This window comes from Mus caroli, chromosome 1 (assembly GCF_900094665.2).
Source record: "Mus caroli chromosome 1, CAROLI_EIJ_v1.1, whole genome shotgun sequence".
Taxonomy (NCBI): Eukaryota; Metazoa; Chordata; class Mammalia; order Rodentia; family Muridae; genus Mus; species Mus caroli.
The window spans coordinates 156,687,759-156,710,829 of record NC_034570.1 but is presented as its reverse complement, the minus strand read 5'-3'; the positions used below and the strand labels follow the sequence as shown (position 1 = coordinate 156,710,829).

General features: G+C 46.5%; 1 protein-coding gene across 3 annotated transcripts in view; it reads right to left on the bottom strand.

The window, feature by feature from the left end:
- Nucleotides 1-1,652: 1,652 nt before the first annotated feature.
- Ildr2 (immunoglobulin like domain containing receptor 2) overlaps nt 1,653-23,071 on the bottom strand; it is a 60,213-nt gene continuing 38,794 nt past the window's right edge. For 2 of the 3 annotated variants that reach the window (XM_021168537.2, XM_021168546.2), the window contains 6 exons: nt 22,140-22,286; nt 20,953-21,129; nt 13,167-13,280; nt 8,827-9,040; nt 7,216-7,912; nt 1,653-5,782 (listed from right to left, as the gene is read on the bottom strand). In XM_021168537.2, the coding sequence (XP_021024196.1) occupies nt 5,747-5,782; nt 7,216-7,912; nt 8,827-9,040; nt 13,167-13,280; nt 20,953-21,129; nt 22,140-22,286 (1,385 nt within the window). In that variant the 3' untranslated portion in view covers nt 1,653-5,746. The remainder of the gene's footprint in view (nt 5,783-7,215; nt 7,913-8,826; nt 9,041-13,166; nt 13,281-20,952; nt 21,130-22,139; nt 22,287-23,071) is intronic. The other variant, XM_021168551.2, reaches the window with a different exon arrangement.

Here is a 23,071-nt window from a genome sequence, read left to right as displayed (position 1 = left end):
CATTTACCCCTGTCCAGTCAGACCCACCAAAAAACTTGAACATGACTTTTAGCTCAACTGCCACAACTTTATCCTTCTCATCTTCTTTATCCCCCTCTAGATCTGGACCTTGAGTTCTACCTAAAAAAAAATGTATCTCAAAATATAGTGAAGATGACAGCTCCTGCCCACAGCCATGGAATTCTGAGCCTGGATGAATCTGTAGCTTGGCTTAGAAATTCCTCTTTGAGAAGAATGCGGAAAGTGGCAACCCTTTTGTTGAAGCTTTTCCCCTCACAGCTTGATGCTGATGATGAAGATCCTCCCCAGCAAAGGCACCTCCCTCTCAAGGCAGATTTCAAGGAACCTACTGTGGATAGATGAAGTGGCAAATGCCTGCCTTCATAGCTTCTCCTCACCAATGGTGTGTGAGTGAATATTGAGTCAGGGTTCTCCCCACTATCCATCTGCTTGGGAAGAGAACACACTAGAGGCTGGGCCTGTGATTACTGTAGGCTTGGGACCTGGACAGTCAGAAGGCCATCTAAAGACTAAAAGCTATTTGGCAATAGGTGATCACTTGGCACACTTTCAGACCCAGCTCCACATTGGGTAAGATGGGAAAACAGTGGGCTTGCTGTGAAGAACAAATGTGCCCCGTTGATGCCAACCTCACGCTGTTGCTTAAAGCATCTCGGCTTCTTCTTACTCACCTTTGATGCCACTGGGCCTTTGAGCTTCACAGGTAATCCCAAGTGACTAGGAGGTAGGGTCCTGGTAGGGAACCTTTTGCTTTCTAAGACCTTAGAATTTCCATGGGTGATTCCTGTACTCTATACATCACTTCTAAACTTACATAAGATTCTGGCTGCAATTAAATCAGTTTTGGAATAGGTAATATATATTTTACTATTTTTTCTCCACCCACTTTTGGTCCTAGCATGAAAGTTATGTTATTAGCAAAGCTGTTAATTTGTACCCTTTAAAAATGATTTACGTTTGCCATTTTCTCTGATGGCTTTTTTTTTTCTATTCATGAGCTAAGTTTTATTCAGGATGGTAAGGGAATAAGAAAATAGTCTGTAATTCCTGTTGTCTGATCTCAGCCTGTCACAACACATCACTATTCTGGGAGTTGGAACATGTCAAGAAGTCTCCCGGGGAGGTCCTCCAACCCCCTCCCTTTAAATGTTTCCTTTCAGCTGGACTCTGGCGAGCCAGTCTCCAGTGTCATAGCTGGGACTGCTGGGTGCCACACCAGTGCCAGACCCAGGGGAGTTAGAGGGACCTCACAGTGATATTGGAATGAAATAATCCACAGCACAAATAATATTCCTGGCCAGCAGATAGGGGTGCACCAGAGGTATGATCCAGTATAGCACCACCCAAATGCATCTACCACAAGGCACTCTGAAAGGATATGTTCAGAGTACAAATCCTTACTCCAAATCCACCCATCCATTCTCCAAGGTACAGTCCAACAGCATTTGTGACAGTGGCAGTCAGTAATCCTTGTGTTTTTTTTTCATTGTTATTTTCGCTGTTTGGTTCTTTAAGGCAGAGTATCATACAGCCCAGGTTGACCTTCCTTGAACTCACTATGTAGCCAAGGATGACCTTGAACTTGTAACTCTCCCAGATGTTGGGATCACAGGCATGTGCCACTACCCCTAGTTTATAGTGCTAGGGATTGAACCAGGGCTTTGTGCATGCTAATCAAGAGCTCTACCAACTGAGCCACATCCCAGTCCCACAGGCAAGTAATTGTTTTACCAAGTGTTTTTAAATGCTTTATTTCTTTGTTAGGTGTGTATTTTGCCTTCGTGTGTGTGTGTGTGTGTGTGTGTGTGTGTGTGTGTGTGTGTTTACAGTACCCGCAGAAGCCAGAAGAGGATATCAGATCCCCTAGAACTGGTGCTGGGAGTCTCCATGTGCTGAAAAATGAATGTGGGTCCTCTGGAAGGGTAGCCAGCACACGTAATCACAGAGCCCCTTTCTTTTTCAGTTTTTAACAATGTATTTATTTTTATTTTGTGTGTCTGAGAGGTTTTGATGGTACATATGTGTACCATGTGAGTTCAGTGCTCCCAGATGCTCTATGAGATCAGCGGGTCCCTGGAATTGAACTTACAGACAGCTGTGAGCATTAGTAGAGTGCTGGTCAAACTCGGGTCCTCCGCTAAAGCAGTGTTTCTGACTGTTGAGCCATCTCTCTCCAGTCCCTAGGCAAGTAATCCTTATGTCTAGGCAATTTTGTAAGACACAGATCCAGCAGGAAAGGCCTATAGATTGGGAATCTAAAGACCTGACAGGTTTGTGACTCCATAAATGTGGGTGATGGCTTATCCATCTATTTAGAAATGGATGGAGAGCGGAGGAACCAAAGCGGTGACTGTTACTCCAGTCCTCTCAAAGACTGCTTCGGATCTAACCAGATTTTTATATGTAGCGCCAGCCCCCTCTCACCCTGGGGTGCCCACCCCTACACCACATGAGAAGGGAGATGAGGTTCCCAACTCATGTGAGGTGCTACTGCACCCCAAGCTGTAGATACAAGTGCCAGGAGGACTAAATCCCAAGCTCCCCTGGGCTTGCTTGGATGGAAGAACTGAATACAGTTCTGTGTCTCCTAATGAGTCTATACATAGCCTAGAGAAGAGCTCTGAGCACCAGGGGACCTCTCCTGCCACCTGCTTCCATACTCCCTCCTCCAGCTTGTCCCTGACTCAGCTGTGAGTCACAGGCAGAGACAGAAGCTCCTGCAGGGGGCCTCTACTCTTCCCCCCTCCCTGAGGCCACTCATCCCTTTCTCTTCTCCTTCACCTCCTTTCAGCTCAGACTTCTACAGCCTGGCTTTGCAGATCACTGAGCATGTCCTAAAAATGGGATGGATGGATAAACACACAACACTTAAATATCAAAATATTCCCATTTAAGGTTTTTTTTTTTTAAAGAAAGCTTTAAATCTCTGGGTTTATTATAATTTATCCATAGCACTATTTCTTATCATATGCATAAAATATACTCATCCTTTCTTGGGCATGACTTATCTTCCTTCTTAAATTGTAGGCGATCGGTGGATGGAGAACACCTCTTATATGACACTTTGCTTATGCCCTAGAAAAACAGGAAAGGAACTAATACGCATAGGCACTTCCTGTGCAGGACACAGTATTTGGAGAAGAAACAAAGGGGTGTGTAAAGAAATGTCCAGGGCACCGAGGGTGGCCAGCTTAGCCTTGTCCATTCAGATCGTCTCCTATCCACAGACCCAGAAGCAACTGAGTTTCCTCTGTACTGAAGGTGGGGAAGCCCACGTGACTCGTGCCCTATAAAGAACAATCTGTGCTCCACTTTCCCCCGTTATATTGAAAGCCTGTTATCTTCTCTACATTGAATTTTTTTTAAAAAAATTTGTCAGCCTATAGACTTGTTGTCTTTAGAACCTTAAGTTTCCAATTTTAACTTTTTTCTTTAATTCATTGCTCCCTCAGCTTTCCCCAAGCTCATACATGCCCCTGGCTCTATAAAGCAATATATTTGGTCTCTGTAGCCTGTGCTATGGGGCTCTTTGGTGCTAAGAAGCCTGACACAGTGCTCAGTATAACAATAGCTACTGCAGCTATCCAATATTCTTCAAAAGTGCCTGAGCAAGTTGAAATCAAAAGCTGGTGACTAAGAAGTGATGTTTTTGCCATATTGATTTAGAGCCCAAACAGACAGATCAGACCTAGGTGTTCTGAGGCCAGGGACACTAGCAAGTCTAAAACTCAGCACCAGAGTTATGGCTTTTGTCTTCCAGCCCTTGGAAGTGCCAGCATTGGGCTGAAGTATCCTCCTGATCCATCTAGGGCAGGCCAAAGCAACCGTGAAGTCCTTTGGCAGGCCAGTTCTCCTCTAAGTAATGATTCTAACCCCCAACACCCACCCTAACCCAGCAGCTCTTACACCACTCGCAGAGAACCTTTTCTGGAAATCTCATGAAGTACAATGGATGCTAACAGAATGGACTCTGGAATTCCAGTCACGTGGCCATGGAAATACTGACCAGTGAATCAGAGACTACATGTAGATCAATAAGTAGAAGTAGACCACCACTGGATTAGGGGATAGCAAGCATCTCCTTGCTCCAGTCGCTTCATCCAGTCAGGTGTCTCACCACAATAATGCAGATTGAAAAGTCTGCTAACAAAAGTGAAGGTTGTGTGACACCCAATGAAGGTTGTGTGACACCCAAGGTTGGATGAGTGACCAACCAGAGACAAATATTCTGACAGGTTTATCGTCGATGATAAACGAACGCATAGGAATACTGAATGTCTCCTCTCAAGCGGGAATCTCCAGTTTGGGCTCGGCTCAGCTAGGCAGTTCTTTTGTTGGTCGTGGCTAGATGTTCTTCCAAGTCTGCTTAAAGTTGATAAGATGGGCACAGATAATGACGGTAGTGACCAGGCTCTTCTCTTATCATGTAGGATAGTCGAGGTGCATTTGGTAGGGCCTGTGGCAGCAAGAGGACAAATCCCTTCACAGGAACATGAGAGGGGAAGAGTTTGTGACCACTACCTGCAAAAGTTCGATTTGGGATTCAGGCAAAATCAATTTTTTTTTCCAACAGCAGGAAGAGGAAGTGCTGTCTTTCTTTTCCCCAAAGCATCAATAGTGGCGGGCCAGTGAGGCCAAAAGATGTGGACACCACATTCTCTGGTGCCCAACAGCTGCGGAATCAGGATGGTAGAAATAATTCTTAAGTGAAGTACAAATCCAAAAATAAAAACAAAAACAAATCTGAGTGTGTTTGTGGGGAAACAACCCACATTCAAAATATAATGAGCCTACATATCATTTCCTGTTCATTTTGCATCACTGACTTCTGCTTTTCTTCTCTCTCAAATGTTTGTTTGAAGCATCTGTCAAAGGCACCTGATGACAAGCTATTCACACTGAAGCATGGAGTGGAACACCCTCAGAGGCACCAGCCCTGAAAAGACCAGGAGAGGGAGGGAAGAGAGGGACCTGTGTGGGTTGGGCGGCAGAGGGGGTGATGGATCTTAGGATTGTCACTGTGTGCGACAGAAAGATGAAACGCAGTTTGTGTCCTCTGAATGGAAAAGGAAAGACCACTTAAGATGGTTTTTCAAAATGCTCTCCTGTGTTTGTCCCAGCCACTTAGAATTGTGAGTCAGAGCAGCAAATTGAAGCCATTTCTGTGATTGCCCAGGAGGTCACGGCCAGTACGCTCACTAAAGGCCTTCTGATTTTAGCATAACAAGACTCATTGACCAGTGACTGGAAGCAAGGGGATACAAGGTACATTTTACCATTTATCTCTCTTGTGAGCAGACGGTCTTCTAACAGTAGTAGTAAATTCCTGTCTAAGCACAGAACAGCATTCGTAGAAAAACATACTGCAGGCATAGGTAATTTCTAGAGATCAGGGGTTCAAAGCTACCAGCTTCAGAACTGGATGCAGAGTCTTGTTTCTGCTAAGGAAATGGGGGGTGTGGGGGGGTGTAAGATAAACTTGATGGGTTATTACGTGGTATGTTCTCAAAGAGCGTTTTCTTGGTAAGTTGCTCGAGATAGATGGGCACTAAGATTTGAAATCAGCCTTATTAAAGGAGGATCCCTTGCCAAAGCAGAGATCAGCAAAGCTTCCAACGTGGTTGCTGGCCAGAGAAGGTCCTAGGCTTGCCGGCTTTCAGATTTGGGTCTTGTCTCCATAGTCTGCATCTGATTTCCAGGCATCCAGAGAGGTGTCTTATAAGTATCAGACTACAAGGGACATCCTGGTTGGAAAGTCGCCCTAGGGAAAAAGCAAAAAGAGCCCACCGTTAACCCACAGACTGAGAAAGCAACAGACACAACTGGTGGCTAACTGGGCAGAGCTGAAAACCTGATCAAAACCAGGCACACCTTGACTCTAGACTTTGTTAGATTTCTGGTGATTATCCCAAAGCCCAGAAAATACTAAAGCCAACATATGTCAGATAGAACCCAGTTCCATGGCCTCAGAATAGCTTGGCATTGTCTTAAGAATACTGGCATGTGGATGGTGTGCCGTTGATCTGACGTCTCCTGGGAGTTTCTTCCTCACTCACAGTACCTTCCTTGGTCATTGCATGTCTCTAGTTTCAAGAACAAGCAAAGTGGCTGGGCGTGGTGGCACACGCCTTTAATCCCAGCACTCGGGAGGCAGAGGCAGGCGGATTTCTGAGTTTGAGGCCAGCCTGGTCTACAAAGTGAGCTNAGCCTGGTCTACAAAGTGAGCTCCAGGACAGCCAGGGCTACACAGAGAAACCCTGTCTCGAAAAGCAAAAAAGCAAAAAAAAAAAAAAAAAAAAAGAACAAGCAAAGCGCTTAGGCACTTGGGGGAAATGAATATAATGTCGAACACCTATTTCCTGTTCACTCTCCTGCTCCCCATACAGTATACTGAAAAGTGCCCAGAGCTGAGGATGCAGCTCAGTGATAGAGAACTTGTCTAGCACAGGCAAGGCCCTGGGTTCGAGCTCCAGTGAAAAGGAAAAAAGGCAGGAAGGTAGGCAGGCCAACCCAACGGAGAGTCTGGAAAATAGTGCTGTCAGGTTAGCTGACAAACAGAAATTCTCGAGCATGGAGAGTGATATAAAAAGTGTATGGCAGGGGAGGGGTGCAGGAGTACTTTGGTGCCTCCCTGTGGACACGTGACTGTTTCCCCAATGTTTCCGAAGTCCAGAGCTCTTTCAGGGGCTGAAGGAAAAGTAGACTTCTCTTGAGTGTACAGAGAAAGCAATGAAGTCTATGTCCGTCCATGTACAAGAGAACTGAGCAGAAGCAAAGACTCCTGTCACACATGCAAGGTAATGACTCGACTCAGTAGACACTCACTCAACAGGAAGAAGTGGCTCTTTTGTAAATAGCCATCACTCTGGAATGTCCGCATTAAGCATGCACAAAATAGCTTGCACGCAGTCCACAGAAACTCCGGGTAAAGGCTAGCGGGAATGTGAGCCCTTTGAAGGTCTTTTCCTACAATCACCTATACATTATCTACTTTAAAAAATATGTTTTGTTGATGTTGCCATCTCTTGAGGGTCCCACCCTTACTTCCTCCACCTGACCCTGGATAGAGTGAAACTGATGACTCAGCCTCCACCATATTTTCCGCCAGGGGGCCTTGCAACCTCACAACTCACCCACCCCACCCCCACCCCCATTCCCGGACCCAGCTCGAGAGAGATCGGGGTGAGCCCTCACGGGTTTCTTGGCGGGCTCCTTTTTCCTCCTCTTCTCCGAGTTGCTGTGGAAGGACAGGTCACGCCCACGGTAGGACGGGCCCCGGCTCAGCTCTCCGCGGCTCAGCTCCAGCTCGCTGTAGGGTGGCAGCGCGTCCTCATCCGCCGCGTCGTCCTCGTCTTCGCCCTCGCTGGCCCCAGCCTTGTATGTGGCTGGCGGCGACCAGGCATAGTAGGATGCGCTGCGCGGGCCCAGCTGCGCGCCCAGCTTGGACGGCGTCTCCAGGCTGCCCCCGCGGCTGCTGCTCTCCGGCCGCGCCTGGCGCTCCAGCACGCTGCTCAGGTACGAGTGATCGTACTTGGGCGCGGTGCCCGGGGTCCGGCTCACCAGGCGCGGCAGAGGCGCATCCTCCGGCGGCCGGCGGCGTGCGGGTGCAGGGCTGTAGGTCCAGCCGCGCTCCCCGTCTCCCGGCGGCTCGCGACTGCGTCCGCGCCCGTAGTACTCATCCAGCGAGCCGTCCTGGTAGAAGGCACCGTGGGCCCGCGACTCCGAGCGCTCGAAGCGGCTCCCGGCCCGCGCCTCGTGGCTGTTGCCATTGGCGCGCCGCGACCGCTGGCCGTAAGAGTCTGCGAAGGCTGCCAGTTCGTCCATCGACACGGCCGGCACGCCCGTGGCAAAGTTCTTCCGCGACAACATCTCGGATTTGGAGCGCTGCTGGCTGCGGGCAGATGGTCACTGGTTACTGCATGGAACCCTTGCAGCGCACCCCTGGAGTTTCAGGGGCCCAGCTGAATCTTACCCCTCAGCCCAGCAGGATGAATCAACTTTGGCACCTTTCGTGCTGCGAATTCAGCCAGAGCAATCCTGGCTCTCTCATGAGTTTGTGTGGAAGACCAGAATGGTTGTGTTATCTGAAAATACCTTGTGATCTGTGTAGTGCCGAAACACACAGATCAGCTTGTGATCGTGATGAGACCCCTGGGTGACAGCCACATGTCTTACTTCACCCACCCTCACAACCACAGCAAACAGCAACACACAGCTCTGGTCCCAGGAGACCAGAAATAATTGGTAACATAGAAAGGACTGTATCTCTCTCTGGGGCAGGGACCAAGCTGCCTATTAAGTCAAGAGGCCTGAGACCTCTGTAGTGGGTAAAGGAAATGGGGGGGGGGTAACCTACTGTCCTCCAAGGAAAGATAATGAGTGCAGGCATGCCATTCAGGAATCAAGCTGTCACACAGATTATTAAATGTTGCTTGGACTTATCACCCTGGGCAAGTTCCTTAGCATCTGGAACTTTCTATTTCCTGGCCTTAAAATAGGAACATCAACAGTAGCTGCTTTTTAGAAGTATAAGGCTTAATTACAAGAGATGGTGGCATGATTATCATTCTTTTGATAAATGATCAGGGTGGTGAAGATAGTGGGTTCTTTAAAGGTTCTAGGATAAAACATATGGAGAGAGTGTCTGTGCTCATTACTGGGCCCAAGACACTCATTTCAAAAAGGCTTAACTGGTTACTTCTCACACACAGTATCACAGGTTGTAATATATGTAAGAGATATTCCACAGTCTATAGAAACAGAAGAACAGACACACAGTGGTCCCTTCCCACCCATGGTCGTCACCTGTGCCTGAAGCTCTCACGGTCCTCTTTGTTATACTCCAAGGCTGGCCCCCTGTTGGTCCCACTGTTGCCTCCCATGACACCTGACCAGTAGTCGGGATTGCTTTCCAGGTCTCCAGACATAGGGAACTGCTTATTCCGCATCTGGTGGTAAGACTGGCGGAAATTGCTGTCATCATCATGCAGGGAGCTGAGTTCCGAGATGGTGTTGTTATCTGCAGGAACAAAAGCAGGCACCATAGTTTTCTAAATGGTTGGAAGGGAGTGCTGCTAAGGGCTGAGATCGCATTTTCCGGAATCTTCTGCCTGGGAGCCCTGGTCCTGAGCAGTGTGAGCTGTAGATGCTCACAGGTGATATTTGTGTTACTCAGCAGGAATTGGCTCCAGCTCAAACCCAACTTGCTTACAGAGAGGGAGGCTTCCTACATGCTGTTCTTGGAATAGGGAGACAATTGTCTTTGTTCTACCTAAGGCAGGCTTCCCGGAACTGGGGCTGTCTGCAGCTGGCCTCCTAGTGCATCTCCCTTGTTCAAATGTTTTTCTCTGTCCTATATAATCACTGCGGTGAACTTCAATGATTCAGGCTATGTTGGGCCAAGAGAGGAAGGGAAAAAAAGCCACTACTAATAGCATGTTCTCTACTGCTGGCCCAGTCCCAAAAGGGGGTCTTTAGAGCCAGTATGAACCCCGTGCTTTAGAAGAGGCCCATTCTGTTCTCCAAATGGCTCAAAGTCAAGGTGAAGGACATATACCTTGGTTTCAGCTCACTTACCTTTTAGACCACGCTCCTGCTGTGTAATGCCCTGCCCAAGGATCACCAGACCTACATAAGGCCTGGGTAGACCTGTTTCCCTCCCTACCAAAGGATTGCAGGTGTTTGTGGTTGTGAGTGGCTAGGCCAGAAGTTTGGAAGGTGGACTTAGCCTTTGTGTCCACTGGGCTGTAGCTTGAACTCTAGCCCCTGCCTAAAAAAAGGAAGAAAGATGCGGTCACAGATTTCTCACTTCCTAGCTTTGTGCAGAAGTACTTATGAACTAGGACTGGAGTTACGATGTAGGCTAGAAAAATAACAGAAATTTCGATTATTTTAAAAAAAAACCTTAGAAATATATTGAATTTCCTTTTACTTAAACAAATCTAGTGAACCTATTTGTAATGTAACTGAATCCACTTGTTTTCTAAATCTTTTAACTGAGACTTTGAAAATATTATTAAAGACAACATTTACTAGTCCTTGCTGCTGAGTGAAAGGTGAAGCCAAAATTAGATGTGGGAGGCAGAGATATGGTCTCTCAGGTTCCCTCTGCCTCCCCTCCATCCTCTGTGGTACAAGGAGGACCAGAGGAATTTTTTTACAACAGCAGGACCTCCTAGTGACCTCCTAGTGTTGTCTTACCGAGAGAGAGCACACAGGAATGATAATTTACTCGTGGGATCATTTGGTATTAAATTATAACACATTTAAACATAAACCACTTAGAGAAAGATGATGATGATGATGATGATGATGATGATGTGTGTGTGTGTGTGTGTGTGTATGTGTGTGTGTGGTACATGCCTATGTGTATGTCTCCAGCGGACTTGTGTTCACCTAATTCTCTCACTGAATTTGGAGCTAGGCTGGTGTCCGGAAAACCCCGGTATCCTCTCTTCTCTGCCCCATTACAGAGCTGGAGTTACAGGAGACTGCAACCATGTCTATCTTTTTACATAGATGCCAGGATCTACACCAAGGTCCCCAAGCCCGCACAGGAAGCACTCTTATACACCAAGCCATCTCTCCAGCCTTTATGCCTATTTTAAAAGGAAGCAGCTCACAGACTATTGGTTAAAATCTACAATGTTCCCTCACAGTTCCCATGAGTCCCAATTCTAGTAGGCATACAGGGGTGGGGGGTGGGGAGCTTTAGAACACACTCAATGAGAACATTGCAAAACAATATTGTTGGCTCAGAATTTTCTCGAAATTTCAAGGGATACTTGACCTTTTTCATTTCTCCAGATTGTAAGAACTATCACCATTGGACCACTCATAGTAACAAGCTACCCAGGGCGTATGTTACACTAAAATTTTTGCCAAGTAGAATATGACATCAATGTCGCCCTTGACAGAAATAATATTGCCAGTCTGGGACAGGAATACACTAACATTTTCTGTAAAGGACCAGCCATGGAATAAACATTTTAAGCTTTGCTAGCCATACTGGTTATAACCATTCAGTTCCACCATTCAACAAGAAGTTATAGAACACATGCAAGCAAATTAGCCTGACTGTGTACCAATAAAACTTTATTTAAAAAACCAGAAATTGTTATATATACTTGTGCCCAGGAGATACTGTTTGCAGACTCCTGCTCTAGACATCCCAAGAATATAAGCAACCAGAAGTGACTACCACTTATAAGGGTTACACAAAGGAGAACCACAGTGGCCAATAAATTCAAGAACCTGGACTTCACACCCCAATTCTTACAAAATCTGTGAAGCCAAGGTATCTATCTTATGAGATTTTTAAAATTGCCCCAGTCCATGATCTGCCCTGCTATTCAGAATAGAGCCAACCTCCAGCGTGAACTCTATTCCTGAGTCAGTCCACACAGCCGTGTACTGTCAAGCTGCAGGTACTAGGTGGTCTGGGTTCCAGTCTTATCCCTGGCCACATGCTGGCACTGGTATTATCACAGTGGGGAGGCCAGTTGGGGCTTAGCTCAAAAGCATTTTTGTGTGAGTCACAAGATTGGAAACCATTCTATGTGAGTTTTTCTAATTCCATCACTACACTCCCTGAGCTTCTGCTTCCTCATCTGAACACTGCACAGGCTGGGATTCCTTTCCACTCTAAGGCCCCACTAGGCTGAGACCAGCCAGTTTCTGAATACCTTTCGGATCACGGTAGTCAGCCGAGATAAGTCACACACACTCCATTCCATTCTTTTGATCTCCGTCACTACATTAACTTTTCCTCTAAGTGGTGATACCTGGCTTCCCCTTGATCTAGGACTCTCCCTGTCTCTGTCCTCCTAACAGAGATCCATGACAACACTGTTACAACCAGCTCGTCAAGTGTGGTGACATCTGCATTCCTGACATTCCAATCTGGAGATGGTCTTTTTATAGTCCAGGAGGTGGGAGGATGCAGCAATGGCTGCAACCCAGACGGGATGAATTTAGAATTGTAAACTGGGTGGAATATGTTGTCCTTAATCTGAATAAAGTTCCTCTAGTCTGGGACTGTTTTCCCAACAGCTCCATCAAGTCTCTTGTTGGTTCCAAGAAGAAGAGGGTTCAAAGAAAGTGCCTAGTGACCTCACTACCAGGCTTGCCAGCACCCTCTTGATAATTAGCCCATCCGAGTCAGACCTGCCCTGTTCTGCCTCCCATGATAGACAGTAATTTGGAACCCACTCTAAAGATTCAGCAGTGTCAGCTGCAGCCTCCAAGGGCTTTGGATAAGTTAAGGGTTGGGGCCATGCCACCAACAGACTTAGTAATTAAACGGTTCTTTGACAAAAAGTGCAGCCTCGTTGCTTACCCCCAAATCTCTGCGGTTTGGACATCTCACAGGGGTGCCAGCCTCTTTTTCCTAGATTTATTTACTAGACTTCTTCTTTCACTCTCATTGAAGCCTCCATGTGGCAAGTCAGCATCTGGGTTGTTCAATGCAAGAACCCTTCAGGTTGGAAAAATCTCCTACTGCGTATTTACTTCTTGAATGTGCCTATGTGTACATGCATTTGAGCTCATAAATGTAAATGTGAGAGGTTGACATAATATCTTCCTTGATATTCTTGACCTTAGGTTTTGAGAAAGGCTCTCTCACTGAACCTGAGCTCTCTGACTGAGTAGAACGGGTGCCCACTGAGCTCCAGGGATTGGCTTGCCTCTGCCAGCTCAGGGCCAGGGCTAGAGCAGTCATCTGTTGGCTCTGGATGCCGAGGTCTCAGCATGGGTCCTCGTGCTTGCACTAATGCAGGGGATCCGAGCCCACACTTGCTCAGCAATAGCTTTACTGATGGAGCCACCCCACATTGTGAGTCACTATTTTTGAGGATTGCTTATGGAGTCTTATAAGGGGACTGTTCTAATGAAACATTTTAAAACCAGGATTCTAAGGCCACAGCAATGGACACAGACTGCCCCACAACCACACACGCTTCCACTAGAATCCCCTTCTATTCCCTTCCGTGTTCTCAGAAGTACTTTTGTGGTAGTGTTACAAGCACACCTGCTGGCTCGGAGCTTCAAATCTGATGACCTCGGCCCCCAAACCCCCACCATCTCATCTTCAGCTGCCAAATCCTTAATGAAGCACAGATCACATGAAACTAACAGATGCTCACATCTGCCTCTCATCCTCCTGGCTGGATCAAACTGAGCCAGCTCCTTCTCGACATAGTACAGGACCTTCATGGAGTCTCTCTCTTTGTCAGCCTGGATCCGGTAACCTTTGCGAACTGTTGGAGAAAGCACAGGAGGGTGAGCTAAACACAGGAAAAGCAAGAACAGGAGGCCTCCATTTTTTTTTCTTCTTTTTAACCAAGCAGAAAAACATGGTTCCCAGTTAGAACAATTGCCCAGAAATAGTAAACTACAGTTTATACACAGGGGGCACACTTGAGATCCTCAATCAGGGGTTGCCATTAGGACGAAGGTCCTGGAAGTGAACAAGCAAACCCGCTGCAGTGTGCTTTCATTCATTTGCTATCCTGTCCCTCCTGTTGTCTGACCTTCTACAGCTATACTAAAGGCTCCTCTCTCTGCATAGCTTTTTTGAGTTCTGGAGGAGGAGCAAGCTCATGCTATTAGGAAGAGAAAGAGACCCCATTCTCGGCTTAGGGCCCATGTCACTCTCCAGCAGGAAGTCCACACCTTCCCTTGGTAGAAGTGCACGTAACTTTAAGACACATCTCCAAGCATCACAGATCTCCACAAAGGCAGGCTGAAACCCTCTAGTTGCCTGGGAGATGACAAAAAAAAAAAAAAAAAAAAGCCTTAAGCTGGATGGTGCGTGCCTAAGAGCTAATATTAGATTCTAGACTCCATACACAGAGGCGCAAAACAAGCTGCACAACACAGAGATTTCTAATCACACTTCCAGTTTATCTCCTTAACATTTTCCTTTTAGGAAGAGGAATGCCATATTTCAGATGTGACTAAATTAACTTGACCTGCTGCTTTGTGGTTAGAGACAGGTGTTATTTTTTTCAGGGCTTAATAAAAAAGAAAAGAAAAGAAAAAGCAAAAAAAAGCAGGTTAACACCATCCTCTGCGTCTCCATCAGTCCCAGTGTCAGAGACGAAGGCTGTTTCTGCCTGCATCACGTAACTCTAGCCCAACACCAGCCCAAGGGGTGACAAGACAACAGGCATAGCGGACAAATAGGGGGGAAATGAGGATGAGGAGAGGGCACCAGGGGCAACTGGACAATACTTACTGGATGCTGGCAATGTGCCAGGTCCTCTGCTGAATGCTTACCAGGATGGTTGTTCCTCACGATCACACAAGTAGGGACTGTTGTCCCTGCACGTAACATTACGTTTTAAAGTTTTAAAGGTGGCTTAAGTAGCCAAATTTTGTGGTTGAAAACTCACTCTGGCAAAGGAGGATTTTAGGGCATGGCGAGGAACACTGGGCAGCACTGGGCATGGAATCGTGGGATCTCACTGACTGAGGCTTAACTGGATTAGGGCGACATACCTCTCTAAATTGTAGAGGGAGATGCAGGGTTTGTTTGTCTTTGGTTGGTTGGTTGGTTGGTTGGTTGGTTGGTTGGTTGGTTGGTTGGTTTGGTTGGTGGGTTGGTAGGTTGAAAAGAGGCAAATGAAGAAGGCAAGATAATAAAACGTGAAGTAGGTAGCACACATGGTCTTCAGACCACACCAGGGAGGGTAAGGTTTGAGGCACAGGCCTATCTTCTATCTGGCAGTGGTGCACAGAATGAGAATAAAGAAAACACAGAATGTGTATGCATCCAATAAAAGAGATGTTTTATGTCTCTGGATGCCCAAAGCTCTTCACATAAAAGATTGAGATAAAATTCTACAGGGCTCTAATCACAACCCAGGCACTGAAGGAGAAAGCCGCCCACACATCCTCTTGCAGGTGCACAGACTTCCCATGTGAGAGAACACTGGGCAGGCCGTGTCCATCTCAACATGTGAAATGACTTAGAAAGAGAAAATTAATGAGTTCTCAGCACATACTTCTCTGTGGCACCTTCTTCCAGAGGTTAGGTCCATCCGTAAACCCTACACAGAAGGAATTATTAGCAGAGATGAATTTATTTATCAAGCTACACATTCTTCCATCTCTGCAGAGGTGTTTACAGAGTGGTACAGACAGTTCAATTAAAATGCAATTATCCCACAGAACTGCTATGTCTGTGGCAAGGCAGCTATGTCTGAAGGATGAGGTGCAGGGTTGAGAAACAGGGGTCTGGGCGTGCTGAGGCTGGTTTAGTGAGGGACCTCCAGAGAATGAAGACCCACCAGGACTCCATGTTTCCATGTAATTACTTCAAGAAGAGAGGCAACTGAAAGCAAGTAGCTGGGACACTGAAGTGATCTAGAATGAATCGGAGCATCTTAAATGCCACCTCATCCAAAGACAGTCCTTTGGTTCTTATAATTTTGTCTCTTTCTGTTCCAGTCTTTTTCCCAACTTAAAAAATCACTTGATTTGAATTTGTATTATAGGCCTTAATATATTCTAGTTTGTTCCAAGTTCTTTATATAGATGCCTATAATCTTCTTAAAAATTTTGAAGACATTATAATTTAAGATTTGCATGTGCCTAAGACTGTGCTTTATATATAACAAATACTGAGGATTTGTTGAGTGTCTCCCAGCCTATGGAGGGGGTTCATGACTTCTACGGAAAGTGTATTGTTGGTGTTAATCCATAGGCTGTAATCTCCCAGAAGACAATTACTAGATTTCTCTGTTCGCCTATGTAACTCTGGTATCTAGCACAGAGCCTGGCACATTTTAGACGCTCAAAGCATGCACATTCAAATGAATGGATGAAGGCATGATTAAATGGGTGAATGAATGAATGAATGAAAACTGTGACTAGCAGTGTTTTGTGGGGTACAAAATATGGCACAGGAAGCCATACTTTGGTTTACTGGAGAATTTTAACCAGGAAGGGAAGGGTTCAAATGGGAGTCTGGGGAAGCAAGAAGGTTTTGTGTCTGTCATTATTGGTGATCATTTTCTAAGAAAAGGTCATCAGTATGACTGTCGGCTTTAGGGAGGGGTTTCCTCTACCTGCAGTCCACGCTCTGCCTAGGCGTTCTTAATATGAGAAGCACTTTTACAGCAAACCTTTAGTGACACCAAAATAAAGGTCATGGGTTAGAGAGGGTTGGTACTACATATAACTAGGTACTAGCTATCTCCCAGAAGAGGGGGGAACAGCTATGCTGAGCCACAGTTGGGGGAGCTGGGACTAGAGTTTAGATCATTTTCAGTGTCATAAGAAAAAAAATTACACTCCTCATTATGATACAGATTAGATTGTATGTATGAGTTATCAATTTCCGAGAATATACAGTAACTACCGCCCCATGGGAAGAGAACAGTTTTAGCTTTCAAGACTGTCATTTAAAAGAGACTCCACTGTGCCATAATATTTCAACTTTGACTTCTCCACCACAGCAGCCTGGAGACTTCAGAGATTTAAATTCTTCTAATTTGTCAAAAGACAGAGGCAGACGACTGCTCTCCAGACTTAGAGCAGCATCCGTTGGGTTTTAGTTGCCAAAAATCAAGACAATTCTCCCTTTAAAGGGTGTGGATATTTTTATATAAAATTATAAGCTGCAAGGTTGATTGTAGAGCACACTCAATTCTTCCTGCATTTCCACAGAATCTGGCTCCGTGTCTCGTATGTGCTCAAGAGCACATGAGTCACCAGAAAAATCTTTCCCATCCTCTCTGACAATGTGGTTCTCCTTTCTGACTGTGCTACAGTTTCTCTATATACAACTCCGTATTTCTTACCCATTTTACTTCCTTTAACAAACCGCCAGCAACGATCCTGACAGACTACAATTTTCTAATTTCTTTGCGAGCTGGGGAAATTCATACTTTTTTTTTTTAAATGGCTGGCTTTGAACTTGCTATGCATTCCAGGTTGGTCTCAAACTCATGGCTCCTCTTGCCTCTGCTTCCTGAGTGCTGGGGTTATCCCTTGATTTGTAAAAAGGTAGAGTCATGTGTTGTGGCACATGCCTTTCATCCATGGAATACTGAGACCAGAGAATTGCCCTGAGTTGGTGCTAGCTTGGATTATACAACACTTTTGAAGCCATCCAAGGTCATATAGTGTGTGTGTGTGTGTGTGTGTGTGTGTGCACTCATGGAATTGTATCAGGTTGGTTTTTATCTATAATTTAAAGACAGGAGAACATTTTGAAGTGTAGTCGTGTTTTAATAAGAAATGTCCTAGACTGTTGGCTGAAATCCAGCACATTTAGTCCAGCGTGACTTTTTCCTGCTGGTTGTTTCAGCTCAGGGTCACGGATGATTTATTTCTGTTTTCCAGTTCAGCCTGGTCCCAGCCCTTTGGTTGTGTGGTTCTTCATGCCTCAGCCTCTCTCTTATTCCTTTTCCAACTTTACTAGAGAGAGGACATTAGAAAATTGCCTATGATGCCAAACTATAATCTCAAAAAAATCCTTGTCATTTAAGCTGCTATTTTGACCTAATTAAGGCTAGATTTTTTTTCCAACCAATTTCCTCATTTATAAGGCGAATCTGACTTAGAAACCCTGTGCAGGCGGCCTCCAAGGTGTGCGTGCTTCCATGGATCTAGGTTTGTCCTTCCTGTCCTATCTTAATGAGCTCAGTAAGGCTGTTTATGGATGATGGAACAGCTGCCAGATTCCACCCCCAGGGTGACAGCAGCTCAAATGTGGGAGAACTGAGTCTTAAAATTTGCATATTCTGTATACATACAGTAGGCATATATATATAGAGAGAGACACACACACCCATCTCTATTAATTTTAAAATGAGATTTCAAAATCCTCCTTGTCTACTCCATTCTTTTGTCAGCAGGATGAATGGAGTCCCAGTATATTCAGATAAAAATGGGTGAGAGCAGGGCAGGAGTAAGGGGAGGAGCTGATGTCAGGAAGCAAGGCAGAAGGAAGTGGCAGCAAGGACCAAGATAATTATGGAAGAGGTGGAGGGAAATAAAACAGCTCAAGGTTAAAGTATAATCGGAAGCCCTTGGTGACAGACTGGACAAGAGGAGTGAAGAGTAAGGAGTTCCTGCTTATACCTTGAGCTGTTAGGCAGACAGTGAGTGATGCTACCCGCTAAGATGAGTTATATAGACTCTGGTTTGTAGTAGAAAAGCAAAAGGGGGTTGGGGGGGGGAGGAACAGTTGACTAATTCTTAGAGGCTAAGGCTTAAACGTCTGTAAGACATCTGGCTGGAGACATTCATAAACAGTTGGATGTAAGGGTCTTAGCAGCAGAAGTTTGGAAAGTCGTGACTGGGAATCATCAGCATATGGGTGCCGGCTGAAGCTATGGGAGTAGATAGGATTTTCCAGGCAGCGGACCACAGACCAAGCAGGAACACCAACGCCAGGAAGATGCACAGAGATAGAACGCAGCACTGTCAGAACAGGTAGAGACAGAACAGAATGTGGAGCCAGAAAGGCACAGAAGGCTGATTGCATCGGGGCGGCCAGGGCTTTAGAGGAGAGGAGAGAGGTTTTACAGAGGGGGTTGAGAAGCAGCCATCAGACTTAGCAATCAGGCGGCTTGGCAGGAGCAAGACGGATGTTAGCTGAGTTAGTGAGAGGGGAGGAAACAAGACATTGACTAGGAAAAGCTCTTTCAAGGGGTTTGGCTGCGAGGAGTGGAGGGTGAATGGAGAAGCGACAATGGGGTGTCTTACAAACGGCTGTACTCCTACAGGAGAGACACGAGCATGTTCTGAATGGTGACAGCAAGACAGAAGGTTACAGCTGGGTGGTGTAAACCAGATGAAGTGTGGATATCCGGCCCACAACCCGAAGGCGATGGATCCAGACCAGCCCAGAAGAAGCCCACATTTGTCATAGCAACAGAGAAGGACCTGAGTAGCAGCTGTAAATAGTGGGAAAAGGAGTCCAGGTGCCTCTTATCCTCTTCCACTTGGTAACCACAGGGCTCTTTTCTACATAGCTCATCACAGATGCCTTTCCTAACTATCGATGTCATCAAGGGAGCCAGCCAATGGGACGAAGCATGTGCTAAAGAGAACAGCACGAAGGAAAGAAATCTGTCCTGCACGGATGCCACCAGACTGTGTGAGCAGCCAAGTCAGCAACTCCTGAGTCTTGGGAATTCTTGTCATAACACATTCTTTTTTTTTTCTACTTCTCATTGCAATGGGTTAGTATGATCCTATGGGGTCAAAATGATGAAAAACCGCAACAAGCAGAAATGGAGGAAACATTAAGGCTAGTCTGGTCTCCATAGCAAGTTTGAGGGTAGCTCAAACTTGGTAGAGGTAGAGCTACAAGTAAGCCACTATTTTAAAAAAGAAAACATTAAAAAAAAAAAGAAAGAGAAAGAAAAAAGTGGAGAGAGGGAATGCTTGCTGGCTTATTAATAAGCCTTAGTTTATTGTGATAATTCACTAAACAAAGAGTAAGGTGAAGGAGTCCTACTGATACAGAGAAAGAAAGGCGGGGTGTAAAAGGAACGCAGCAACTGAAAACCCGTGTGACATCCAGGCCATTTCCTTTGCCCGCTCCTCCCTCCAAGGAAATTGACTGTGCTGTCGGTCTCTTGCTTTCCCTGCACGCCCTTGATCATTAGCTTTTCCTTCTCAGTTTGTGACTCATCCTCAGGCTCAGACGTCAGAAATCTACTAATAGTTCCAGGGATGAGAAAAAAAATCACAAATACCAATTACTCACAGAGGATACCCACTCCTGCCACAGCCAGACCCTGGAGGTTCATTGTGTGGGCTGGGTACCCTTTCTCACCTCCCACATACACAAACTGCAGGCACTGAAGCCAACTACGCACAGTCTTAACCTTCACAGCCATGTAACCCTGTTCGAATGCCTTTGGTTAAGCTGTACCACAACACATCTCTACCTCTCCATCCTGCTTGCCCCTTCCTTGGCCTCTACTTATCCCTCTAATCAGCCCTCTTTACCGATGGTCTAATTCCTGCCTCTGATCGGCAGTGCCAGATTTCTTGAGGTCATCCTGAAGTTTTCCTTCTTTGCTTTATTTCTTAACGTCCCTTCTCTTTCAAAGTATTTCTCAGATTTACTTGGCATTTTGATTCCCACCGTAGTAAACCAGATGTTCATCTACCTGAGCAATGTATCCAGAGCTTTGTCCTCTGTCTCTGAGCCTCCCTCCCACCTTACCACCTGACAGCTCTCTGCTCAACCATCTACCTGGAGCAGCTCTCACTTGCCCTTTTAGACAGGCGTCAAGGCTGGCCGTAGTGTCCGGCAAGCCTTTCTGTCTTCTTCCAGGCAGCCTGCCAAGCTGCTCGCTGACAGGTTCACATTCTGTGCTCTGGGATTCCACTGTACTACCTACTGACCTTCCTTCGCTGGGGTAGTCAGCCGCCACACAGTTTTCCTAAATATTTCTCATCCATCCTGGTCCAGTTCAGATCTCATCTCCTCCATGAAGATGCTGTAGTAGTCCCACCTCTTTTATCTTTGGACTCTAAGCACCATATTCTTCAGCGTTGGATTGTCTTAACAAAGGTCCATTCCCTCCTTTGAGAAACCACATCCTACACAGTCTACTGTCCCTCACACTCGATGACACAGTCCTGAACAGTAGGTGGGCATGAGATCACTATTAACCACATGGTCGTAGTTTACGTAGCAAACTCCTTTTTTTTTTTTAATATAGTTTTAGTTAATGAAAACATGAACAGGAAAGCGAGACTCAGAGTGTCCGTTAGCCCCCTGGAAAGCCTGAAGTGCACCCCAAAAGATATCTACCTCAGCTGGAAGGGCCCCATTTCTGGAACAGAGATCACTGTTTTTCCAAAGATACATCACTGAAGAACTAACTGTCCTTATCAGCAAGGAATGAGGGAGGGCCCAAGTCAACATCGGGTGGGGCAGTCTGGGACTACAATTACCACTGTGGCTTCCTCCAGTGGAATCACTTGGTGCCAGGGGAGGTGGATGCGGCTTGTCCATCAGCATGCCAGAAGAGGGGGCTCCTCCCAAAGGGACAGAGGGGATGGAGTAGGGGCCGGGGACACCGGAGACAGAGGGAGGGTACCCGGCCTTGGCTGCTTTCCCTGCTTCATACACTGTGGAGGGAGATGAAGAGCAAGAGAGATTATGTAGACCCACCCTCCACAACCCTCACACCCGGAATCCCTGGGGTTCCATTCTTTCAAGGAGCTCCTAAACAAACATCTGCTCGTTCTTCCAGGACTGAACTGGTTCACTGGAATCATCAGACCCTCTCCCGCTTGGGTTCCTCCAGCTCCATGAGACAGGCAGCCATGGGAGGAACTACAGTGTTTAGAGTCTGGTAACTGACCAACACTGAAATGGATCTAGGAGCCATTGTGGCAGCATCTCCACTTGGAACTGCCCTGTCTAGGAGCTACCATGGTTCCTTCAGTGGGGGTTAGCAAAAGGGTCATTCAGGGATGTTTCCAGGAGGCAAAGCCAGCACTGGGTATGCACATAGCCCCCTGTCTGTGTTTTCAAAAACAGAGACAGTAACCCAGGTCCTTCCAGCACTGTTTCATACCTAAAGTTTCTAAAGATGGAGTGTGCCTCTCTCTTTCAAGATGCATTTGGTCTGTGGTTGGGATGTCAAACACAATGCCTTCATGGGCTTGGCCAGTGAGCTAACCCTGTGCATCCCCAAATGTGGACTGATCCCTATTGTGGTCATATTCAGCTTATGTGTAAATACAACTCATGGGTATCTGCTGGATGGTGCCCCAAAGTCACAGGTTTTATACTCCACTTATAAAAGGAGGGTGTTCTCGGCACCGAAGGACAATGACCAATGTCATTGTTTGAATGCTCCAAGGAGAGGGTGCAGCGTTACCCCAAACATCACCATTCTGATCCCGCCCTTCCTTTCATCTGCAATGTCCATGAGCATTAGGAATGCATGACACATGTGGATAAACCGCATGCAGAGGGAGAGATGTGCATGGAGGTGAGGTGGAGAACAAGAACAGTCTTCCCTGCAGCCAGAGGTAAGGAGTGGAGGAGGAGCCCCAGGGCACATGGCTGTCAGATGGAGAGGTGATATTTCTTTGGATGGCTCCACATGGCCCCACATACCCCTACTCACAGGCCTGAGGGCAGCAGCAGGAATCTGGACAGCATGGGCAGCGGACATAGCAGCAGCAACTGTGAGGGCAGCATTGGCACCAGCAGATCCCCACCAGCACGAAGAAGAGGAAAATCCCCAGGATCACCAGGCCGACAAACACCCACTCTGGAAGGATGCATAAAGAAATCTACTCGAGGTAGCCCCCTTTCAGGACAAGGCATCCACGGATGGGTGTCTCCCTGCAAAAGAGGTGAGTGGGAAGGACCTGGGAAAAAAGGACATCTATCTAGCCAGGACATAGGGTCTCCAGACTCATGAAGAACCCAGAGTGAGAAATACTAGGGCACAGAGAAAAGAGAACCAGGTGGCCTGTATCTCTTGGGGGTACATCAAGTAGCCAGCTCTGTGACTGGAGACTTTGGGGTTCCTAACTGGAACAAAAGTCGGGCAAAAGCTGAAGGGTGGGCTATTGTGTGCTGGGCTCCTAACTGGTGGCTTCTGTAAACATATGTCTTTTAGATCGAAGCCAATCTTGTTTATAAGTTAAAGATCCTTGCTTCACATGGTGGGCCGTAGCCATAGTTCTAGCACTTAGAAGGCTAAGACAGAAAGATCAAATCAGCCTGCACTATAAGAGAGACCCCACCTCAAACAAACAAAATCTGTACATCTTTAGGTTGAGGTAGGCCTATACACCTCTGAGGCCTATATAGAGCACCTTTATGTGGTCCAGGCTCAGAGTGTATTGGTCAGCTTTCCTGGGATACCTTTCCTATCATTAGCTCCAGGGCAGAGGTCCAAAACTCTTGCTTATACCTCAATAACTATCCAGGGTTAGTGGGGGTAGAAGGGTGAGGCATAGTTTCAAATAGAGTTATAGCTCCTATCCCTAGAGCATGGGTTTGACTTGATCACCCTCAAGATGAGCTGCCAGCCAGCCAGCATAGCCA